The 19,041-nt window shown below is 42.2% G+C and overlaps 1 protein-coding gene across 1 annotated transcript; it reads left to right on the plus strand.

Moving 5' to 3' along the window:
* The first annotated feature begins 2,491 nt into the window (after window positions 1-2,491).
* Window positions 2,492-17,971, plus strand: pelp1 (proline, glutamate and leucine rich protein 1). Its single transcript, XM_080839998.1, has 17 exons — window positions 2,492-2,633; window positions 3,064-3,128; window positions 3,305-3,410; window positions 4,143-4,292; window positions 6,422-6,493; window positions 6,599-6,658; window positions 6,758-6,914; window positions 9,234-9,366; window positions 9,477-9,564; window positions 9,678-9,766; window positions 10,090-10,203; window positions 12,704-12,854; window positions 12,952-13,108; window positions 13,214-13,269; window positions 13,621-13,839; window positions 14,760-16,598; window positions 17,279-17,971. The coding sequence occupies exons 1-17, from the start codon at window positions 2,493-2,495 to the stop codon at window positions 17,372-17,374; spliced, it is 3,693 nt and encodes a 1,230-aa protein (XP_080696124.1). The 5' UTR covers window position 2,492; the 3' UTR covers window positions 17,375-17,971.
* The last annotated feature ends 1,070 nt before the right edge of the window (window positions 17,972-19,041 follow it).

A 19,041-nucleotide genomic window follows, 5' to 3' on the forward strand; every position in this document is an offset into this window, starting at 1 on the left:
GTATCCATCTTTTTATTGTGGTTTATGCTCAGGGGCTTCCGCAGAATTTCAACTCGCAGTCTACGCACCGGTAGGGCTGAGTGAAATGGACCAAAAATCATATCCTGGTATATTTATACTGAAACACACAATATATATCTATATTGTCTACGAAGAGGGCAAAATGTTCAGTTGTATCTCAAAGCCACTGACAATGTTTTGCAGAACATGATTGAACTGCACAAATAGTGCATATAGGTTTAAATTCATATTCTTTTCTGTTTTAAAGAATCAACCTATTTTAAGCATTTACATGATATGCATACTACGATCAACTTTCTTTTGTTATTGGTCTTTGGCAAATACACATATACTTATTTCTTTAAGTGTCCGGAGCAAGCCAAGGCTGTAAACACACTCACGAGAGAGCAAAGATGATCTCTGCTCTGTTCCACCAAGTGATAGTATACCGTGAAAAGCTAGCTTTATAATCATAACCCAGTGTGATTATAATCTGCCATCCAACACATAAAAATAAAATAAATATTGAACACATCATCATTTTTCTCAGTAAATATATTTCCAAAGGTGCTATTGATATGAAATTTTCATCAGATGTTGGTAATAACCCAAGTTATCCATACGGACAAAGAAACCAAAACAAATAAGTACAGGAATTAAATGATGTGTATTAATGTGAAATAACACGGGGAAAAAAAGTATTGAACACATGAAGAAAGGGAGGTGCAAAAAGGCATGGAAAGCCAACAGCTGAAATCTATCAGTAATTACAAAGCAATCTGGCCCCTTGTCTGTACAAATTAATATCCCAACTGATGGCCTATAAAAAGGTGTCTCATTACCATGGTGTCACACAAGAATCTCATCTCATGATGGGTAAAAGAAAAGAGCTCTCTCAAGACCTTTGCAACCTTATTGTTGCAAAACATACTGAAGGCATTGGTTACAGACTCATTTCTAAATTTCTGAATGTTCCAGTGAGCACGATTGGGGCTATAATCCAGAAGTGGAAAGAACATCATTTCACCATAAACTGGCCACGACCTGGTGCTCCTTGCAAGATTTCTGACAGAGTGAAAAGAATTATCAGAGGAGTTGTCCAAAAGCCAAGGACCACTTGTGGAAAGCTTCAGAAAGACCTGGAATTTGCAGGTACAGTTGTTTCAAAGACAACAATAAGTAATGCACTCAACGGCCATGACCTGAATGCATGCTCACCACAAAAGACTCCATTGCTGAAGAAAAAGCATGTTGAAACTCGTTTAAAGTTTGGAGGACAAATGGCACTGCACATCATCCCAACAGTGAAGTTTGAAAGTGGGAACATCATTGTGTGGGGCTGCTTTTCAGCATACTGTACTGGCAAACTTCACATAATTGAAGGAAAGATGAATGTACCGAGACATTCTTGATCAAAATCTGCTGCCATCTATCAAGATGATTAAGATGAAACAAGGATGGACATTTCAGCAAGACAATGAACAGCCAAAGAAACTCTCAATTGGTTTCAGAAAAAGAAAATAAAGCTGCTAGAATGGCCCAGCAAATCACCTGACTTGAATCCAATTGAAAATCTATGGAAAGAACTGAAGATCAGAGTTCTTAGAAGAGGCCCACGGAACCTTCAAGATTTGAAGACCGTATGGGTGGAAGAATGGGCCAAAATCACACCTTAGCAATGCATACGACTAGTTTCTCCATATAGGAGGCGTCTTAAAGGACCTGCTTAGTAGGATGAGATGTCTTATGTCCTTTTAAATTGACCCAATAAGCCAAACTCAATTTCAGACGCCTGAGGTGTAATGGCATTTCTCCCGTCTCTTCTTGCAGCGCTGGTAGGCCTACAGGAGAAGTTCTAAATGCACCACAGCATACTCTGAGCCTTTTAGCCTGCATTCTGTCAAGTACGTTAAGGTGTGTCTTTGATTTAGATCTGTACACAATACATCCATAATCGAAAACTGATCTAATCAGAGCAATATAAATTATTTTAAGGATGTTCCTGAAGCTCTTCTGAATGTGTTCCTTAAAGTTTAAACGTTAACTTTACATCAAACCACACTCCCAGGTACCTAATGGTATTGACTTGCTTTAAAACTTGTCCATTTAGCTTAATTTCTATAGCAGAATTAGTTATTTTCTTTGAAAAACAGATGACTTGAGATTTCTCCACAGATAAATGAAAACCCCATTAATGCCCATTTCTTAACCCTGTTAATAGCTAGTTGCATTTTAGCTGTAATGTTTCCAATCTTAAGCCCTCTTATCCACAAAGCTCCATCATCAGCATATGCTCTGTTTATTCTTACATCATCTATTAAATCAAAATTATCATTAATCATTCAGTTGAAAAACACTGGACTGCATAGACCATAGACATATATATAGACATATATATCTATATATGTCTATGGCATAGACTACCTTGAAGATGCCCAAACCTGAAAGTTTCGTCGAGTTATGATGACGTAGATGTGTGCCGAAGCTCAAAGATGGCTACGGCGGGTTGGCTGCATGGCTCCGCCAGTATGCGGCTGACCGAGGGGTTGGTGTCAGTTTTGAAAGAGGAACGACCCGAATATTTGCCCTCACTTTTGGCAAATTATCGGGAGCATGGCGTGGTATCAACACAGGTAAAACTGCTTCACGAGTGTGTTCATGATCACCGTGCTGTTAGCGTAACGTTAGCTAGCCATGATGGCAAACTCTCTAACACAGGATAGCTAAGTTCGCTTGCGGAAAGGTAGACCACAGTCTTGTTTGACTGACTATTTTGTTACAATGTATCTGAACTGCCCATGTAGAGTCGTTTAAAGAATAAGTTGTATCCATGTGTTCTTGGTCTGTCATCATACCCTTCAGGATGGGTGCATTTAACGTTAGCCATATGTTAACATGGCTAGTTGAACAATTCACCAACATAAAAGATGTTAGACAATTAACTCAAACAGAGCATCATCAGATTCAATTCCCAGATGATCTCGGCCAACAAAGCTGTCACATTTTTGTTGAATGTTGTTGTATATATTGTGGCACTTATGGTAAACATGAACATGTGTGCAGAATTGTGGAGCGGTTGGTGGTCTTGTGGGACTCAGCAATGCACGTCTAGGCTCAAGCAAAACCAGGTGAGTCAATTGCTCCCCCGATAGGTTAACTCTCCATTATATGATGGTTCCAAAGCGAGACGATCACTGACATGTCTCAGACTCTCTTGATGTGACATAATGTTTGGTTTTAGTTTTGTGAGCATCTGATATAAATAACATTCCTTTTTGTTTGTTTGTTAATGTGTGTATGATAGGTTTGAGGGTCTTTGTCTTCTGTCAATGCTGGTGAAGGATGGCTCCAATGAACTCTTCCAGCAGCATTGCTTGTCCTGGCTGCGTTCTCTCCAGCAGGTTATTCAGGTGAGCTGACACACTGGGCCTCATGCAGAACTATTCTCTTACATTTCTAGATGCACCAGATGTTCTTAACCATCCAAATCTGCTCTTACCCTAGTGTACTGAATGATAAATCCCACTTGATCATGAATTGGATTCAGGTGGCTGGTTGTTTATTATTTACATGGGTAACACCCCCTAAACACTATATAAGGGCAGGTGTTGTGCCAAGTGTAATTACCCTGGCTCATGCCCAGGAAGTGGAGAGAGGCCACCAAAAAAATGGAATTCGACATACTGTTAGCCTAAATAAACGTAGTCAGCATGTGTGTGTTCAGTGTTCTTGTGTTGAGCTCAGAATTTGTGGACTTAAAGAACATGATTACACCTGGTAAGAGTGTTCTCCACCACTTTGACGAAAGAATAGAATACAAACAACTTATGGATATGAACAAAAAGAAGTGAAAATTTGTTTTGTAAATTGCTGCCTGCATGAGATATAGTGTGTGATCAGTTGTTATGGAGACCCAGGATTGGTTGAGCACCCAATGTAGCCAAACATTCCTTCTCATGTTAATATTCTACAACTGTTTGCAGTCTGTACCTTTCATTCATTTTCCTAATTAGTCTTCATTGTGTCTGGTAGGCAGCTAAGTTATTTATACAGATAAGTTCAGTGAAGACATGTTTGATTTATAGTCAGATTTTGTTAATTCAAGCCAAATGATCCTCTGTCTCTTCTCCCGGCTTGTCTAGTCCCAGGCTCCTCTGCCCTCAGTTCAGATGGCAGTTATTGTGCTCCAGGACCTCCTGCAGTACTCCTCACAGATCCCAGAACTGGCCAGGGAAATTGGACTCAACTCCATCCTGGGCATCTTGACCTCCTTGCTTAGCCTTAAGGCAGAGGTATGTTTGGTAACCTTCTGATATGTTTGTATAAGTGCTTAATAATGTCAATAATGTTAAAATTACTATATTTTACCAGTAGTTTTGAAATGCGATATGCTGTTTAGTGAGTAGTGTGGGATTGTGTGTTTTAATTTGCAATGTTATTGTTTATGTTGACCAGAATGGAATTTGGACAAATAACTGTCTGTCTGTCTGATTATTACTCAATTTTGGACAAATTATCTATCAACCGTCTAGTCATGTTATAAACTGAAAGCAGCAAATTTAAAGACAAATGTTTACATTACTAGGCTACTTTAATTTCGCCCTGTCATTTACTTGTCCTGACCTGAGAGTCCTGACAGGTTCTCAAAGTTCAACTCCTTCAAATATCATCACTGTACAGTAGCAGTTTTTGAGCGATTGTAGCTTCAATTAGTGGCAAGTCTGCTACCCAAATATGATTACATTTGTTGTTTAGACAATAGTTGACATGATTACAGAGTTAGTTATACTATAGCAAACTATAATACATTATAATAATTTAAATTATATGAATTACTAATATAATAATTATAAGTAAATTATGTCGACTAGGTAATTTAATTGGTAATGATAACCTTTGCTGTAGTGTGGTGTAATCCCTCTATTTGAATTTTGCATTGGTGTGTGTGGATTTCCATGAAGTTTGCAGTAAGATTTTACTAAACAGTTAGCCAGATTGCTACTTGAGTACCTGCTTATTTAGTCAATACATTTCAGAATATTCCCACTATATTATAAAATTGGCTTGGCAAATCATTTTCAGGTAGGGAATGATCTTGACATTAGTTTGTTTGTATTCTTGATAGACACAATTTTTTAATTTGTGCAACCTCATGAATGTAAACAAAGCTTTGCTTATGTGCATCATTACACAGTAGACCTTTAGCAGCTATTTAGTTTGAGGCTACAATTTCCTGGCATTTCTTCATGCTGTCCACCCCGTGTAGTTTCCCATGAGTGAATACGATGTTATGACATGGTATACAGAAACAACATTTTGCAGTTATTTAGTCATGAATAGCAATTCCCTTTTAACAGGCTTACTGTGAGGTGAGACTGCAGATGATTCAGAATGCGTTTGGTCTTGGATCAGTCAAAGGGGACACATGAAAATGCTCTGCTTGTCACGCTTTACTGGATTCCTGTAGCTAATTTAGTAATTCCATTTAAATCCCTGTGCAATAGAACAACCACTGGATCAGCAACAACCTATTTAAATGGTATGATTTAGTGAGTGCTATTTTCTCCCTGGACTGTGACATTTAAGGATCAGAGTTAATAATGATGGACAATAATTCATAATAATAATCCAATGCATCTTCGATTAATTTGTATTCGGACTTAAAAAGTAAGAGTTTCTGGTTAAATGTCCTGTTATAACAAATGACCTGGGAGAGGTGTGATTGAATGTTTTCACCACCTCTCTTCTCTTGGTCATATCTAAGTACCTTTGTATTCTTTCAAAAACATTTAAGTTAAAGTAAAAAATAATCCATAAATGTAATTATTAACAATAACATTTGAATAAATCCCCGAACTATCATTATATTTTATAAGTTTGCCTCAATCAAATTTACTAATTAGACAGATGTATAAAAAGTTGAGTTTTAATGCTTTTTAATTCAGATTTTTCAGCTACTTCAATAGCTTTTTTGCATTCATTCATTCATATCATGTTTTGATTTGAGTTTGGATCGAATGTGACAGACACTGATGATGAAAATATGAACTTGTTGAACTTGCTCTACTTACCCTTACAAGCACACTGTATACCCTCTGTATACGTGGTTTTCACAATACTTCAGTGCTCTCTCCCCACCTTATCCACTAACAATTTTGTATGTATGGTTTATATACCATGTTATGTTTGTATGTATTGTGTACATTTGCCACATGTATGCTGGCATACTTATCCTGATACGTGTATGAGTTCATGTCCCATGTTTCTGATCGTCTCCCTGCCCTTCTCCTCCCTGCCCTATACATTGCCTCACTGTTATTTGATACTGAATGAAACAGAAAAGGGTGTGATTTACCTGTGTATATTGCCAAACTGCCCCAGTGAATGTGAATGATGTGCGTTCTCTTCCTGTATGTGACAGTCCCACCTGGTGGCGATGGAAGGTATGATGGCGTGTATGACTTACTACCCCCGCGCTTGTGGCTCTTTGAGGGTGAGTGATTGGACATTTGATTTCACCACAGATCGTTTTTGTGAAAAAATATCCACTTGTCAATAGATCTTTGTACAGTAGAATGAATGTGTTTTACCGTCACAGGAAAAGCTGGGGGCCTATTTCCTGTCTAAAATGGATTCTGATAATCCCAAAGTGCAAGAGGTTTGTTGGTCATTACTTTTATTCAGATGTATGAAATGTGTGAATATTCCTTCAGCTGAAGATTTTTTCTGAATCTCTAAACTCCCTCTTAATCCGAAGGTGGCATGTGATTGTTATGGGCGCCTGCCTTGCCTGGGTGGCGTCCTGGAGAGAGGGGGTGGCAGTCGCAGAGCCGAGAGCTGGACCAATCAGACTCACTGCCTCCTTGCTTCAGCCAACAGCATTCTTGCCAAGCTCTACCAAGGAGCAGAGACTGGTAAGCATGCTGTGTGGACTTGGATGGATGGTTTTGTTCAGGGCTTTTCTTTTATTATTATGATAACAATAATAATAATAATAATAATAATAATCTTTATTTATAGATTCCATGTCATAGTCCTTTACAGGAGTATTAAAAAAACATTCATAAGATTAGATTTTAAAAGAAAGCCGATAGAAACAATTAGGCGGGCTATATAAAAGCCAATATGGGGAGAGGCGCTTCTCTTTAAAAGAGTGTTTTAAGATGGGACTTAAAGGATGCCTCGGACTCGGCCAACCTGATTCCCTGAGGCAGATTGTTCCAGAGCCTCAGGGCCCGATCGAAAATGGTCTAAGGTCCACTTCAGGTGTTAGCCAGGCCTCTGGAACACACAACACCTCTGCCAAGTATCTCACAGCTCGCACTGGCACATAGAGGTAGAGCTCTAGCTAAAAGCCATGAAGTTTCACATGTTGCGTTAGAAACCTTTTACTTGCTGACTTCAAGTTACAATGAATTTCCAATGAAATGCTAAGTGAATGGAGTACTTGTGGAATCATTTGAAGGATATGAAGAAAAATCACAAAATCAATAGAACTTTCTGCAACATTCTGAGGAGCCGTATAATAAGTACATATTATTATATGGCAACGACAGTACGAGCATTCTGATTGGCTAATGGCCTCGTATTGACCTCCTCACTGGTCTGCCGTCTGATAATAACTACTTACTGGCCGAGAGTGAGGTCATGCAGGTATATATCAGACAGAGGCGAGGTTGATGCGGGGGGGGCCGAAGTCTGATATACCTGCATGACCGAACGGTCGAGGTTAGTAAGTTGTTTATTATATGGCATTTAAGCTCTTTTCATTTTGAAAAGAAATGGTAATTGTAAATAGAAAACATGTCGTTTTGTTCAGCTCTCAAGTCTTCTCACGACACAGTGTTTCAGGTGTTGCCTAGCAAACAATGACTTGCTAACTTCAAGTTACAATGATCAATAGAAAACGGACAACAGGGCTCAGCTTAAATGGCTTTAATTTACAGTTAAACACAAGGTTTTCAAACTATAGTTGTCAAGTCTTCATCATCACTTTCAATAACACATTTTCGCTGCTTCTGAAGTCCTATAAAGTATTACCCGATATCAAAATGTTCGCGAATTCCTGAGTCTTTATTCTTCAACTGTCATGTTACCACGACATTCAACTGTTTCCTGTTGTCACATAATTTCATAATAGGAGTCCTGATTCTATCAATACATGCTCATGGCTGTTGCTATATCGCTAATTTTTAAGGATGTAATGTTTAGTACTTGGTACATGGTATCACTCATTTTTAAGATTGAGGGGTGTGTAATAAGAATACTTATCAGACTGCAGACCGGCTAGAACGTCAATGCGCGTCTGGCATGACTACCCAATAGCCAATCAGAATGCTCGTACTGTCGTTGCCATATAATAAGTATTATTATTGCCCTCCAGTCACGTCATCTTAAAAAATTAGCAATATTAATGAGCCATGAGGAAATTCATGTAATGTTTAGTACTGATAGACTCAAGAACTCACGGACATTTTGATATCGGATAATACTTTATAGGACTTAGTACAGGTCAGTACAATTCAGAAGCAGCGAAAATGTGTTCTTGAAAGTGATGATGAAGACTAGACTACTATAGTTTGAATCACTTGTGTTTAACTGTAAATTAAAGCCATTTAAGCTGAGCCCTGTTGTCCGTTTTCTATTGATCATTGTAACTTGAAGTTAGCAAGTAATTGTTTGCTTGGCAACACCTGAAATACACTGTGTCTTGAGAACACTTAAGAGTTTAAAAAAGAACATGCTTTCTATGTAAACTTACCATTTATTTTCAAAATGAAAAGAGCTAAAAATGCCATATAATAAACAACTTACTAACCTCGACCGTTCAGTCATGCAGGGAAATATCAGACTTCGGCTTTGCCGTATCAACCGTCTGATATTTCCCGCGTTGACCTCACTCTCGGTTAGTAAGTAGTTATTATTTTGCCTGCCGCTGTGCTAGATATAAAAACCACATTTGACTTTGGAATCACTGTTTAAAGTTTCCTAAATCTTCAAAAATATCATAGCATGTCAGAATGACCAAAGTGACATAATCTGGGTCAAGAGGGTTGCATTAAGGGAATAAGTGGACCAAAACTAAATGTTTAACTTAAATGTATGGATTTGCATAGGTTTGTTACATCATTGTAGTGTTGTCCAGGAAATCAAAGTAAGGTTTGACATTGGAAGTCTGTATGTGAGGTGCCCTACTGTGAGGTGCACTACTGACACTTTTTTTTCCACCACAGAATCAGTGGTGCAGTACGAGGGCCCAGGCCTTGAGCTGCCCTTTTCTCCTCTTGATGACATCGATCCTCTGCTGGTTCTCCAGTTCAGACACAGATACAGGGCTGTGTGCCTGGCACTTAAAAACACACTCAGGTACTTACAGTTCAGACACAGGTGGTTATACTGCAGAGGACATTCAGTTCAAATCAATCTAACATGTAGTACTATTTCATTTCTTGATTTATTTCTTTTCTTGTGGGTAGCGTGGACCCAGGCTCTCCTGTCAGATTACCCGTCCAGCATGTTCTCAACTTTGTGTGTCGGGCCTTGGCTGTGAGCAGCAAGAACATCGTGAGTGTCTTCCTCATGTACTATAGATCCGCTACTCAGTAACGCTCATTTTGCTCCCAGTCTGCTGTTTAATCATGGTTATAAGATCTTTCTTTTTGATGTTTATTTTTCAGAACCTCACAGGTGATGGCTGCCTGAAGCTGCTGGTCTTGCCCTCTATCCATAGTGAGACAATGGAGGTCCTGTCTACGCTCATCAAAGTGTGAGTGATAAAATGACTTTACACACCCCTAGAGTAGTTAAAGCTTGTAGGAGGAGACAAACTAGACTGTGAAAATGTAATGAAAACGAAACGAAGACTTGTGATAAAAGTTACTTGTGCCCTTTTTGTAAGATTTCACTGTTGGTGCCGGTATGACCATCCCCAAGTGGACTTTTATCTATACATTCATTTAGGTAGAACTTTTAGAGATTTTGTATACCTGTAGGTAATTTAATTCAGTGAATAGTAGTGATTGTTATACTTTTTCTCTCTTTGTGTGTTGTGTGTCTGTATCTGTGTGTCTGTTTGTGTGTGAATGACAGAGCTGGCGGGAGTCTGGTCCAATACAGCAGTGTGCTGACGAGGCTCTTCTCTCAGTCTCTGTCAGCATGGACTCCCCCACCAGAGGCCAGCATCGGACAACAGAGGGCATATTGGTAACAGACTGTTATATATACAGCCGCGGAAAAAATTAAGAGACCACTTCAAAATTATCAGTTTCTCTGGTTTTACTATTTATTGGTATGTGTTAAAGTAAAATGTACATTTTAGTTGTATTCTATAACCTACTGGCAACATTCCTACCAAATTTCAAATAAAAATATTGTCATTTAGATCATTTATTTGCAGAAAAATGACAATTGGTCAAAATAGCAAAAATGATGCAGTGTCTTCAGATCTCGAATAATGCAAAGAAAACAAGCTCATATTCATTTTTAAACTACACAATACTAATGCTTACACTTAGGAAGAGTTCAGAAATCAATATTTGGTGGAATAACCTTGATTTAAAATCACAACGTTCATGTGTCTTGGCATGCTCTCCACCAGCCTTTCACATTGCCGTTGGGTGACTTTATGCTACTCCTGGCGCAAGAATTCAAGCAGCTCGGCTTCTTTTCATGGCTTTTGACCATCCATCTTCCTCTTGATCACATTTCAGAGGTTTTTTTATGGGATTCAGGTCTCGAAATTGGGCTGGCCATGACAGGGTCCTGATCTGGTGGTACTCCATCCACACCTTTACTGGCCTGGCTGTGTGGCATGGAGCATTGCCCTGCTGGAAAAAACACTTCTCAGAGTTGGGGAACATTGTCAGAGCAAAAGGAAGCAAGTTTTTCTTCCGGGACAACGTTGTACTTTGCCTGGCTGAGGTTTGTAAAAGACCATAAGGGTTGAAAAAGCGGACTGGAGGTTCTTCTAAGTTCGTCTTCTCTGATGAGTCCGATTTCACAGTAGGTGCAAGACTCTCTGGCTTGTAGGCCTCTCCAGGTCTCCGTCTAACCATCAGACGACCATGTGTTGGGCAAAGCTGAAAATTGGACTCATCAGAGAAGACGAACTAGAAGACCCTCCAGTCCGCTTTTTTCAATCCTTATGGTCTTTTACAAACCTCTGCCAGGCAAAGTACAACGTTGTCCCGGAAAAAAAACTTGCTTCCTTTAGCTCTGACAATGTTCCCCTACTCTGAGAAATGTTTTTTCCAGCAGGGCAATGCTCCATGCCACACAGCCAGGCCAGTAAAGGTGTGGATGGAGTACCACCAGATCAGGACCCTGTCATGGCCAGCCCAATTTCGAGACCTGAATCCCATAAAAAAACCTCTGAAATGTGATCAAGAGGAAGATGGATGGTCACAAGCCATGAAAAGAAGCCGAGCTGCTTGAATTCTTGCGCCAGGAGTAGCATAAAGTCACCCAACGGCAATGTGAAAGGCTGGTGGAGAGCATGCCAAGACACATGAACGTTGTGATTTTAAATCAAGGTTATTCCACCAAATATTGATTTCTGAACTCTTCCTAAGTGTAAGCATTAGTATTGTGTAGTTTAAAAATGAATATGAGCTTGTTTTCTTTGCATTATTCGAGATCTGAAGACACTGCATCATTTTTGCTATTTTGACCAATTGTCATTTTTCTGCAAATAAATGATCTAAATGACAATATTTTTATTTGAAATTTGGTAGGAATGTTGCCAGTAGGTTATAGAATACAACTAAAATGTACATTTTACTTTAACACATACCAATAAATAGTAAAACCAGAGAAACTGATAATTTTGAAGTGGTCTCTTAATTTTTTCCGCGGCTGTATATACACACATTTGACTGTTATAAACACACATTTGACTGTTCTATACACACATTTGAATGTGCGCACACAAAGGGTACATGTATGTGAGCTGCTATATACACACATTTGAATGTGCGCACACAAAGGGTACATGTTTGTGTGCTTGTATATACACACATTTGAATGTGCGCACACAAAGGGTACATGTATGTGTCCTGTTATACACACATTTGAATGTGCGCACACAAAGGGTACATGTATGTGTGCTGTTATACACACATTTGAATGTGCGCACACAAAGGGTACATGTATGTGTGCTGTTATATACAAACATTTGAATGTGCGCACACAAAGGGTACATGTATGTGTTCTGTTATATACAAACATTTGAATGTGCGCACACAAAGGGTACATGTATGTGTGCTGTTATATACACACATTTGAATGTGCGCACACAAAGGGTACATGTATGCATGCTGTTTGACCCTCTGCTGTGTCTCCTGTATATAGTGCTGTGGGGGTGTGTGTGTGTGTGTGTGTGTTTGACCCTCTGCTGTGTCTCCTGTATATAGTGCTGTGAGTGAGTGAGGTGTGTGTGTGTGTGTGTATGTGTGTGTGTGTGTTTGACCCTCTGCGGTGTCACCTGTATATAGTGCTGTGAGTGTGTGTGTGTGTGTGTGTGTGTGTGTGTGTGTGTGTGTGTGTTTGACCCTCTGCTGTGTCTCCTGTATATAGTGCTGTGAGTGCGTGTGTGTGTGTGTGTGTGTGTGTGTTTGACCCTCTGCTGTGTCTCCTGTATGTAGTGCTGTGTGTGTGTGTGTGTGTGTGTGTGTGTTTGACCCTCTGCTGTGTCTCCTGTATATAGTGCTGTGCGTGTGTGCCTCTACCGCACACTTGAACTGTGGGTGCGGGTGGGAGGAGCCTCTGCATCTGTACTGCAAGGAAGCCCCACCCACACGGAGCTCCTCTTCACCCATCTAATGAGTGATGTCACACCTGGGTCAGAGGCCATCAAGGTGAGTAAACATTATGTATGTGTGGCAGCAGTCTTTTGACTGAAAGTGCACCTTCAATGACTCTCTTGGTGTATTTCTGTGACCCCATAACCCCCAGCTTAAGGTGGGGCCCTCTTCAGGATCTGACATGGTTGGCCCCAAGACGGGGCCTCGGCGGACAAAGGGTTTGGCTCTGGGAGACACGAGTACCATGACGATGCAGAGGAAAGGAGACGCGCTGGCCAATCAGGACACCTGTCTGTCTGCACTGAGAGGTACGGCCATTGTTATATGAGAGGAGAGATTGAATGTTCCTTATATCCCCTATTTTATAAGGTTTCTGACTGATTCAATTAATGTTTGTAATAACTTCATTGCAGTTCTGAGACACATTATTCTCAACTGCGGGACTCTTCTGAAGGATGAGCTACACAAGGTTTGTTATAGGAATTCATTTTTCCTTTTTAGGTGCAATACTTATTCTAATAATGTAGAGGTACAGCAGGGACCCTGGAAAAGAAATCAAACGTAGATAAAATATTTTTGGTTGTAGAAAATGGGTGTGGACATGAGTCATTTTGACCAAGTTGACCTTTTGTCTACCACCTGGTCCCATGCACTTCCTTATCTAATGTTCCCACAGTCTCTCCGGAGACAGAAAATGGAAGGTAGTTATTTCCAGTTACTTAGTCTAAGGTGTAGGTTTACTCATCTCTCTGTCTGAAGAGGCAGCATGAGGTGATGGTTATGTGCTGTGTGCTCATCTCTCTCTCTTTGTCCTCCTCAGAGACTGCAGGACATTGTGGTTCCCCTGTGTGTGCGGCTGCAGCAGCAGCAGCAGTTGTGTGACGTGGTGTTGAGTGGTCAGTATGGCAGTCCTGCCCCCCGCCGGGAGCTCTACCGCCTCCTACTGGCACTGCTGCTGGCGCCATGCCCGCGCTGGCCTCCGCCACTCCCTTGTGCCGTCTCCCTGTTCAGCCATGGACGCCACGACCGCAGTTTAAAGGTCAGATTCGCTTCATGTCTTTGGAAACAACAATGAGGTCACAGAGTGTAGTCTCAGTGGATTCAGTGGATTTAAGTTTCAGTATAATTCCTTTCTAATAATGAGGTGTGTGAATGTGTGTTGAAGGAATAAGTTCCATAGTCTTTCGTACTTAGTCAGCACTCAAAACTGATCTCCCAATTTGGGCATGCTGCATGGGGAAAGGGGAAATCTGTTAGGAATGGGATATTGGACAGGATGTGCAAAGATGGAGAGTTTAAGTGGTGTTTATCAGACAGGTTCAGAAAGTGCAACATCACAAGGTTTCAAGACTGTTGCATGTGAGCTTTGAAAACTTACAGATGTTTGTGTTCTGTGAAAATTCACCCAAGTTACCTCAGGACCCCGTAGTTGCATATAAGTTTATTTATTATAACAACAACAAGCTTGTCGAGCTCACCCACGTCCTGGAAGGCCAGAGAGAGGCACTGGCCCACTCCCAGACCACAGCAGACGAGAGACGTTTTTATAGAAAAGCTTAGCGTTCTCTGTCAGCAAGGATTACCATGTGGTGGGTCTCTGAGGTCATTTTTTTATCAGTCCTTGCTTACACACACACACAGAAGGTACACTTGTAAGCACACACAGTTAGAACCATCAGCACTTAAGAATCAAAGATATACAGAAACAGAAAAGCCACATTTCAGCTAACAAAGGCAATGATTAACTAGGGCTGAACGATTAATTGCATTTCGATAAAATCGTGATATGATAAAACGCGATTTTCTAACTGCAACTTGCGCAATAACAACGTGGTCCTCAAAAACTGAATGTGTTGGTTCTGTTTGCCGCAATGTTATTTTAGGAAATGCATGTTTGTTTTGTGTTCTGTGCTCTTTTTCTTTTTTTCTCATGATCTTTTTCCACCTCTCTGCCTGCAGGTGTCTTCCTTCTGTGCCGAGGCTTTGACCATATGCAACTGCTTGCTCCACCCTCGCACCCCTTCCATCTGTCTCCCACTGCCTCCCCTCGCACTCAAACCTACCTCAACTGTCATTCCGCCCACCCAGAACCCCGTCTTGACCCTTCCAACCCTCCTGGCTGGCCCTTCTTCAGGCCCTCCATTCCCCGCCCGCCACCCTCTCTCTCTGGGCCCTTCTGCCCTGCTGGGCTCCTTGGAGAACCACTTGTCCCTGGCTGCTCCTGGGCTGCCCCCCTCAGCCCTCCCCAGTACCCCAGGTGATCTGCTCCTGTCCCCCTCACACCCAGCTGACCTGGCAGGCCTGGGAGCCCCGGAGGCCCAGCGGCACATCTTCATTCGCTACGATAAAGAGGAGCCGGAGGATGTGGAGATCTCTCTGGAGAGTGACTCAGACGACAGTGTGGTGATTGTCCCCCCTGGCATACTTACACAGGAGGGGCAAGATGGTGCATCTAACTCTCAGACCATGCCCAGTAACTCAGGGCCCCCTGTCCAGGGTCCTGTGGCTGGTCCGTGCCCCTCTGCAGTTCCCACGGTGTCAGGGACGGAGGCCGTCAGTTCTGGAGATGCTCCACTAACCAGTGACCTCCCCACCCCCACATCTCTCCCCCACCAGGTCCTGCCTGCTACACCCAGCACAAGCAGCTCCTTCCCAGGCAGCCAGGCCAGCCCACTGGTGCCTTTGGTGCCTCCTCTGGGCTCAGCCACCCCTCTGGCACCACCTCCTGTGGCCCTGGGAGAGGCACTGCCCAGTGCTCAGCTCCAGCAGATGCTGATGCAGCCCTCGCCGTCACCATCAGGGTTGGGACTGTCTATGCAAGTTCACATGCATAACCACATGAGCCAGCTCGCCGTCAGGCAGCAGAACATAGGCGGTGAAGAGGAGCAGACAGTCATCAATATTAACAGCACGGATGATGAAGACGAAGAGGACGAAGAGATAGAGGATGAAGATGAGATGGGGGAGGAGGAGGAGGAAGGGCTAGATGAGGAAGAGGAGGAGGAAGAAGGAAGTGATTTCCCAGAGGAGGATGAGTACTACGAAGGCTTTGAGGAGTATGATGAAGAGGAGGAGGAGGAAGGAGAAGAAATAGACGAAGAGGAGGAAGAAGGGACAGAAGACATTCCTCCACTGGAGGGAGAGAGTGAACGGGGCATAATTGGTAGGGAGGAGGGGGAGGTGATGAGGCCAGAGGAGGAGAGGGGGATGGAGTTATTTAGCATGGACAGAGAGAGGCTACAAGGTGAAGGAGGTGGCCATGTAGAGGAGAAAAGAGGAGTCTGTGAAGAGGAGGAGGGGGTGGATGTTAAGGAAGGAGTGAGCTTAGAAGAGAAGGATGTGACTGGAGCAGCAGAGAGGGAGGAAGGTATCTTAACAGCAGCACAGCGAGAGAGGCAGAGGGACAGGGCCATGGGGCCAGACATGGAGGGGCAGGATGAGGGGACCAGCAGATTGGAGATGGGCACACCGGAAATCGGGTCATGGGATCAGAAAGAGGCTCTACAGGAGGGCGTGTCCTCCCTAGAAGCAGGTGGCTTAGAAAAGATCCAGGGGACAGGCTCAGAGGCCAGGGATCTGGAAGGTCCTCTGCAGTCCAGACCTGAGCCAGAAGAGCTTGCTAGCTGTAGTGATGCCAATGCCCCTGGACAGGAACTGAGGTTGCAAGGCATGGAAGAAGCACCCAAAACAGGAGCAGAGGGGGAGGAGAAGGAGGGAGGAGGGGATTCAAGAGGAGTCAAGCGGAAGTTGGAAGATCTGGAGGAAGAGGTTGGGGAGAAAGGCACTGAGAAAAAAAAGGTGAGTTCAAAGAGGAGTGACGAGGCAAAGGAGAGCCTTGGCAAATGGTTGGCTAGTTTAGAGTGAACGTGACACGTGTGACATGAATGTTGTCAGGGTTATTTAGGCTTAAAGGGAGAAATGGTAGGATATTTTTGTTATTTAAGTAATGCATTTCATGTACAACGCATCACCCTACCATGAAGAAACAGATCAGACTCTGTTGTCTCCTGATAATCATAGTCTAGGAAATCGACTGATTGATGTTGTAGATACCGATCAACAAAAAGGATGGCTCACCAAAGAGCATGTGCATCATAACAAAGGCCTAGAGTTTTGGCCTCCAAAGTACCAAAATATGTGACTGCACGTGCCCAAAACACATCCCTTTAGAGGACCGTTGGAATGGAGTTCAGCCTTGGCCGTGGTGTTCCATATTATGTCTTTTTTATTTATGGATAAGCACTGAAAAGTTCTTAAAGAATTTATGTAGTCGAATTTATTTTTTGTGTGGGATGTTAGCTTCTTTATCAATCAATAACTATATGAATATGACTTACCCAGAATAAATTGAAATTCCTAACTCTGGCCTCTTGCACTTCACAGCTCATAAGTCCATCCAATCCCTCCTTGGGTATATGTCTATCTATTCTTCACACATGTCAAGGTCAGTGTTAATTCTGTCTGTGACCTCTCCTCAGATCTATGATGAGGCCATGGCGTCAATGCTGGCTGATTTTGTGGACTGCCCACCTGACGATGAGGAAAACATCCCTTCCTCTCCGTCCAACTCTTAGTCTTGGATGAAGTGGGATCTTAGTAGAAGTCCAGAAATGTTCCCCTTTTCAATTATCCATCAGGATTGGAAGCTTTCTTGTCTTATCATTTTCTGTTCTGTTCTGTTTATTTCCATCCCATTCAAAGTGCTGAAAAGAATCAGTGATGTGTTTAGAAGGATTATGGCTCGTTACATCTACTGTCTGTTTTAGAGGTGATGACCCCATCATGTATATTGATGTGGGGGTCTGTTTCAGTGATGACCTTTTAAAGCTTTCCTGAAATCAGACTTTCTAATAAGCACGAGATGAAAAATTAGCCCCAAGAACCTGTGACAATTCTAGGAGATACTGGTCTTGTCTGCAAGACGGTAAAAGGATACTGCAGAAGTGGAGAGTGAGACCGCAGGATATCCAGAGAGGTGCTTACATTTATCTCACATGGATATTTTGAAAGGCCAAACAGATATTTGTTTTAACCGTCAATGCCATGCATGCTCTGATGGAGCATGTAATATTGTCCTCCAGCTCTTTCAATACTCTGTTTCAATTATTATTATTTTGGTACACAAAATAAACATTGTAGACTTGTGATTAAATTGCCTTTTTCTTGTCGAAGTTCTGTTTCCGAAATCTTTGCTGTATACCTTTTTCTCATATTTTCCCAACCAGCACTGATCCAGCATGCACAGGTGGTTGGTGTGGGTTCTTTCTCCATAGGTACACCTTGGGCTTGGCCTGTTACAAGTTTTACTTCACCTCAAGTTGGAACATGAACATGGCCTGAATATCTAAGAGAAACCTGGTTAAAACCACATGAATATCTAGCTTTTGAATGAATCAATTCCTCCAAGCCAGTCTAACTGTCATGCCATGCCCTGCAGGCGCAGTAGTTCTGGGTATCTCGGATGCCTACCAACCCTAAAACGATTACAAAAAACAACCCAGTCAGTTTGTTATGGGCTGTTTATGTCAGAAAAGATGTGCTTCAGCGAGCCCTTCAGAGTTACTCTCCACTGTGACGTCCCAAGGGGCACTCATTAGAATTAGACCACCCCAGAGCCATGTAGGGGGCCTCTCCACATGGCCTTGGACTACCCCCCATGCCACCCTATCCGGCACCATTTTAATACTGCAGGCATTGGCTACGCTTGGATGCTCTAGTTAGCTCCATGAAGCAAACTCTGTACTCTTACTGCTCTGTGGTTCGGCTGCACTGATCACTTTTCATCTGACTGTTTTGCCAACCTGGGCAACATATCTAACATAAACATATCTTTATCTAAAAATTAAGGCACTAGGTGGGCCAAATGCTACACCAGTTAAGTCTTCTACAAATAATAATAAATAATAATAATTCATTTTATTTGTTATGCACTCTTCATTCTAGGCAGAATCTCAGAGTGCAAAAGGACAAAAGGACAGTTTAAGAAAATATATACATTTTTTAAAAAGTAGGAAATGCCTTTATGAATAAAAAGGTTTTTAGGCCAGTCTTAAAACAGTCTAGTGTCTGTGTTGCCCTTAAGTGGTCCGGGAGGCTGTTCCACAGTCGAGGGGCTGCAGCGGCGAAGGCCCGGTCGCCCATGGTGCGTAGCCTGGTGTTTGGGATCTGCAGGGACAGACTGTTATTGGATCTGAGGGGGCGGGTTGATGTTTGGGGGGTGATGAGTTCTTGCAGGTAAGGG

The sequence above is a fragment of the Sprattus sprattus genome (assembly GCF_963457725.1).
Source record: "Sprattus sprattus genome assembly, chromosome: 5".
In the NCBI taxonomy this organism is placed as follows: Eukaryota; Metazoa; Chordata; class Actinopteri; order Clupeiformes; family Clupeidae; genus Sprattus; species Sprattus sprattus.

Coding starts and splice junctions, on each gene's coding strand:
- pelp1 (XM_080839998.1), top strand. CDS start 2,493: ATGGCTACGGCGGGTTGGCTGCATGGCTCCGCCAGTATGCGGCTGACC. Junction 6,659..6,757: donor ATAATCCCAAAGTGCAAGAG/GTTTGTTGGTCA, acceptor CTTAATCCGAAG/GTGGCATGTGATTGTTATGG. Junction 9,767..10,089: donor CTGTCTACGCTCATCAAAGT/GTGAGTGATAAA, acceptor TGTGAATGACAG/AGCTGGCGGGAGTCTGGTCC.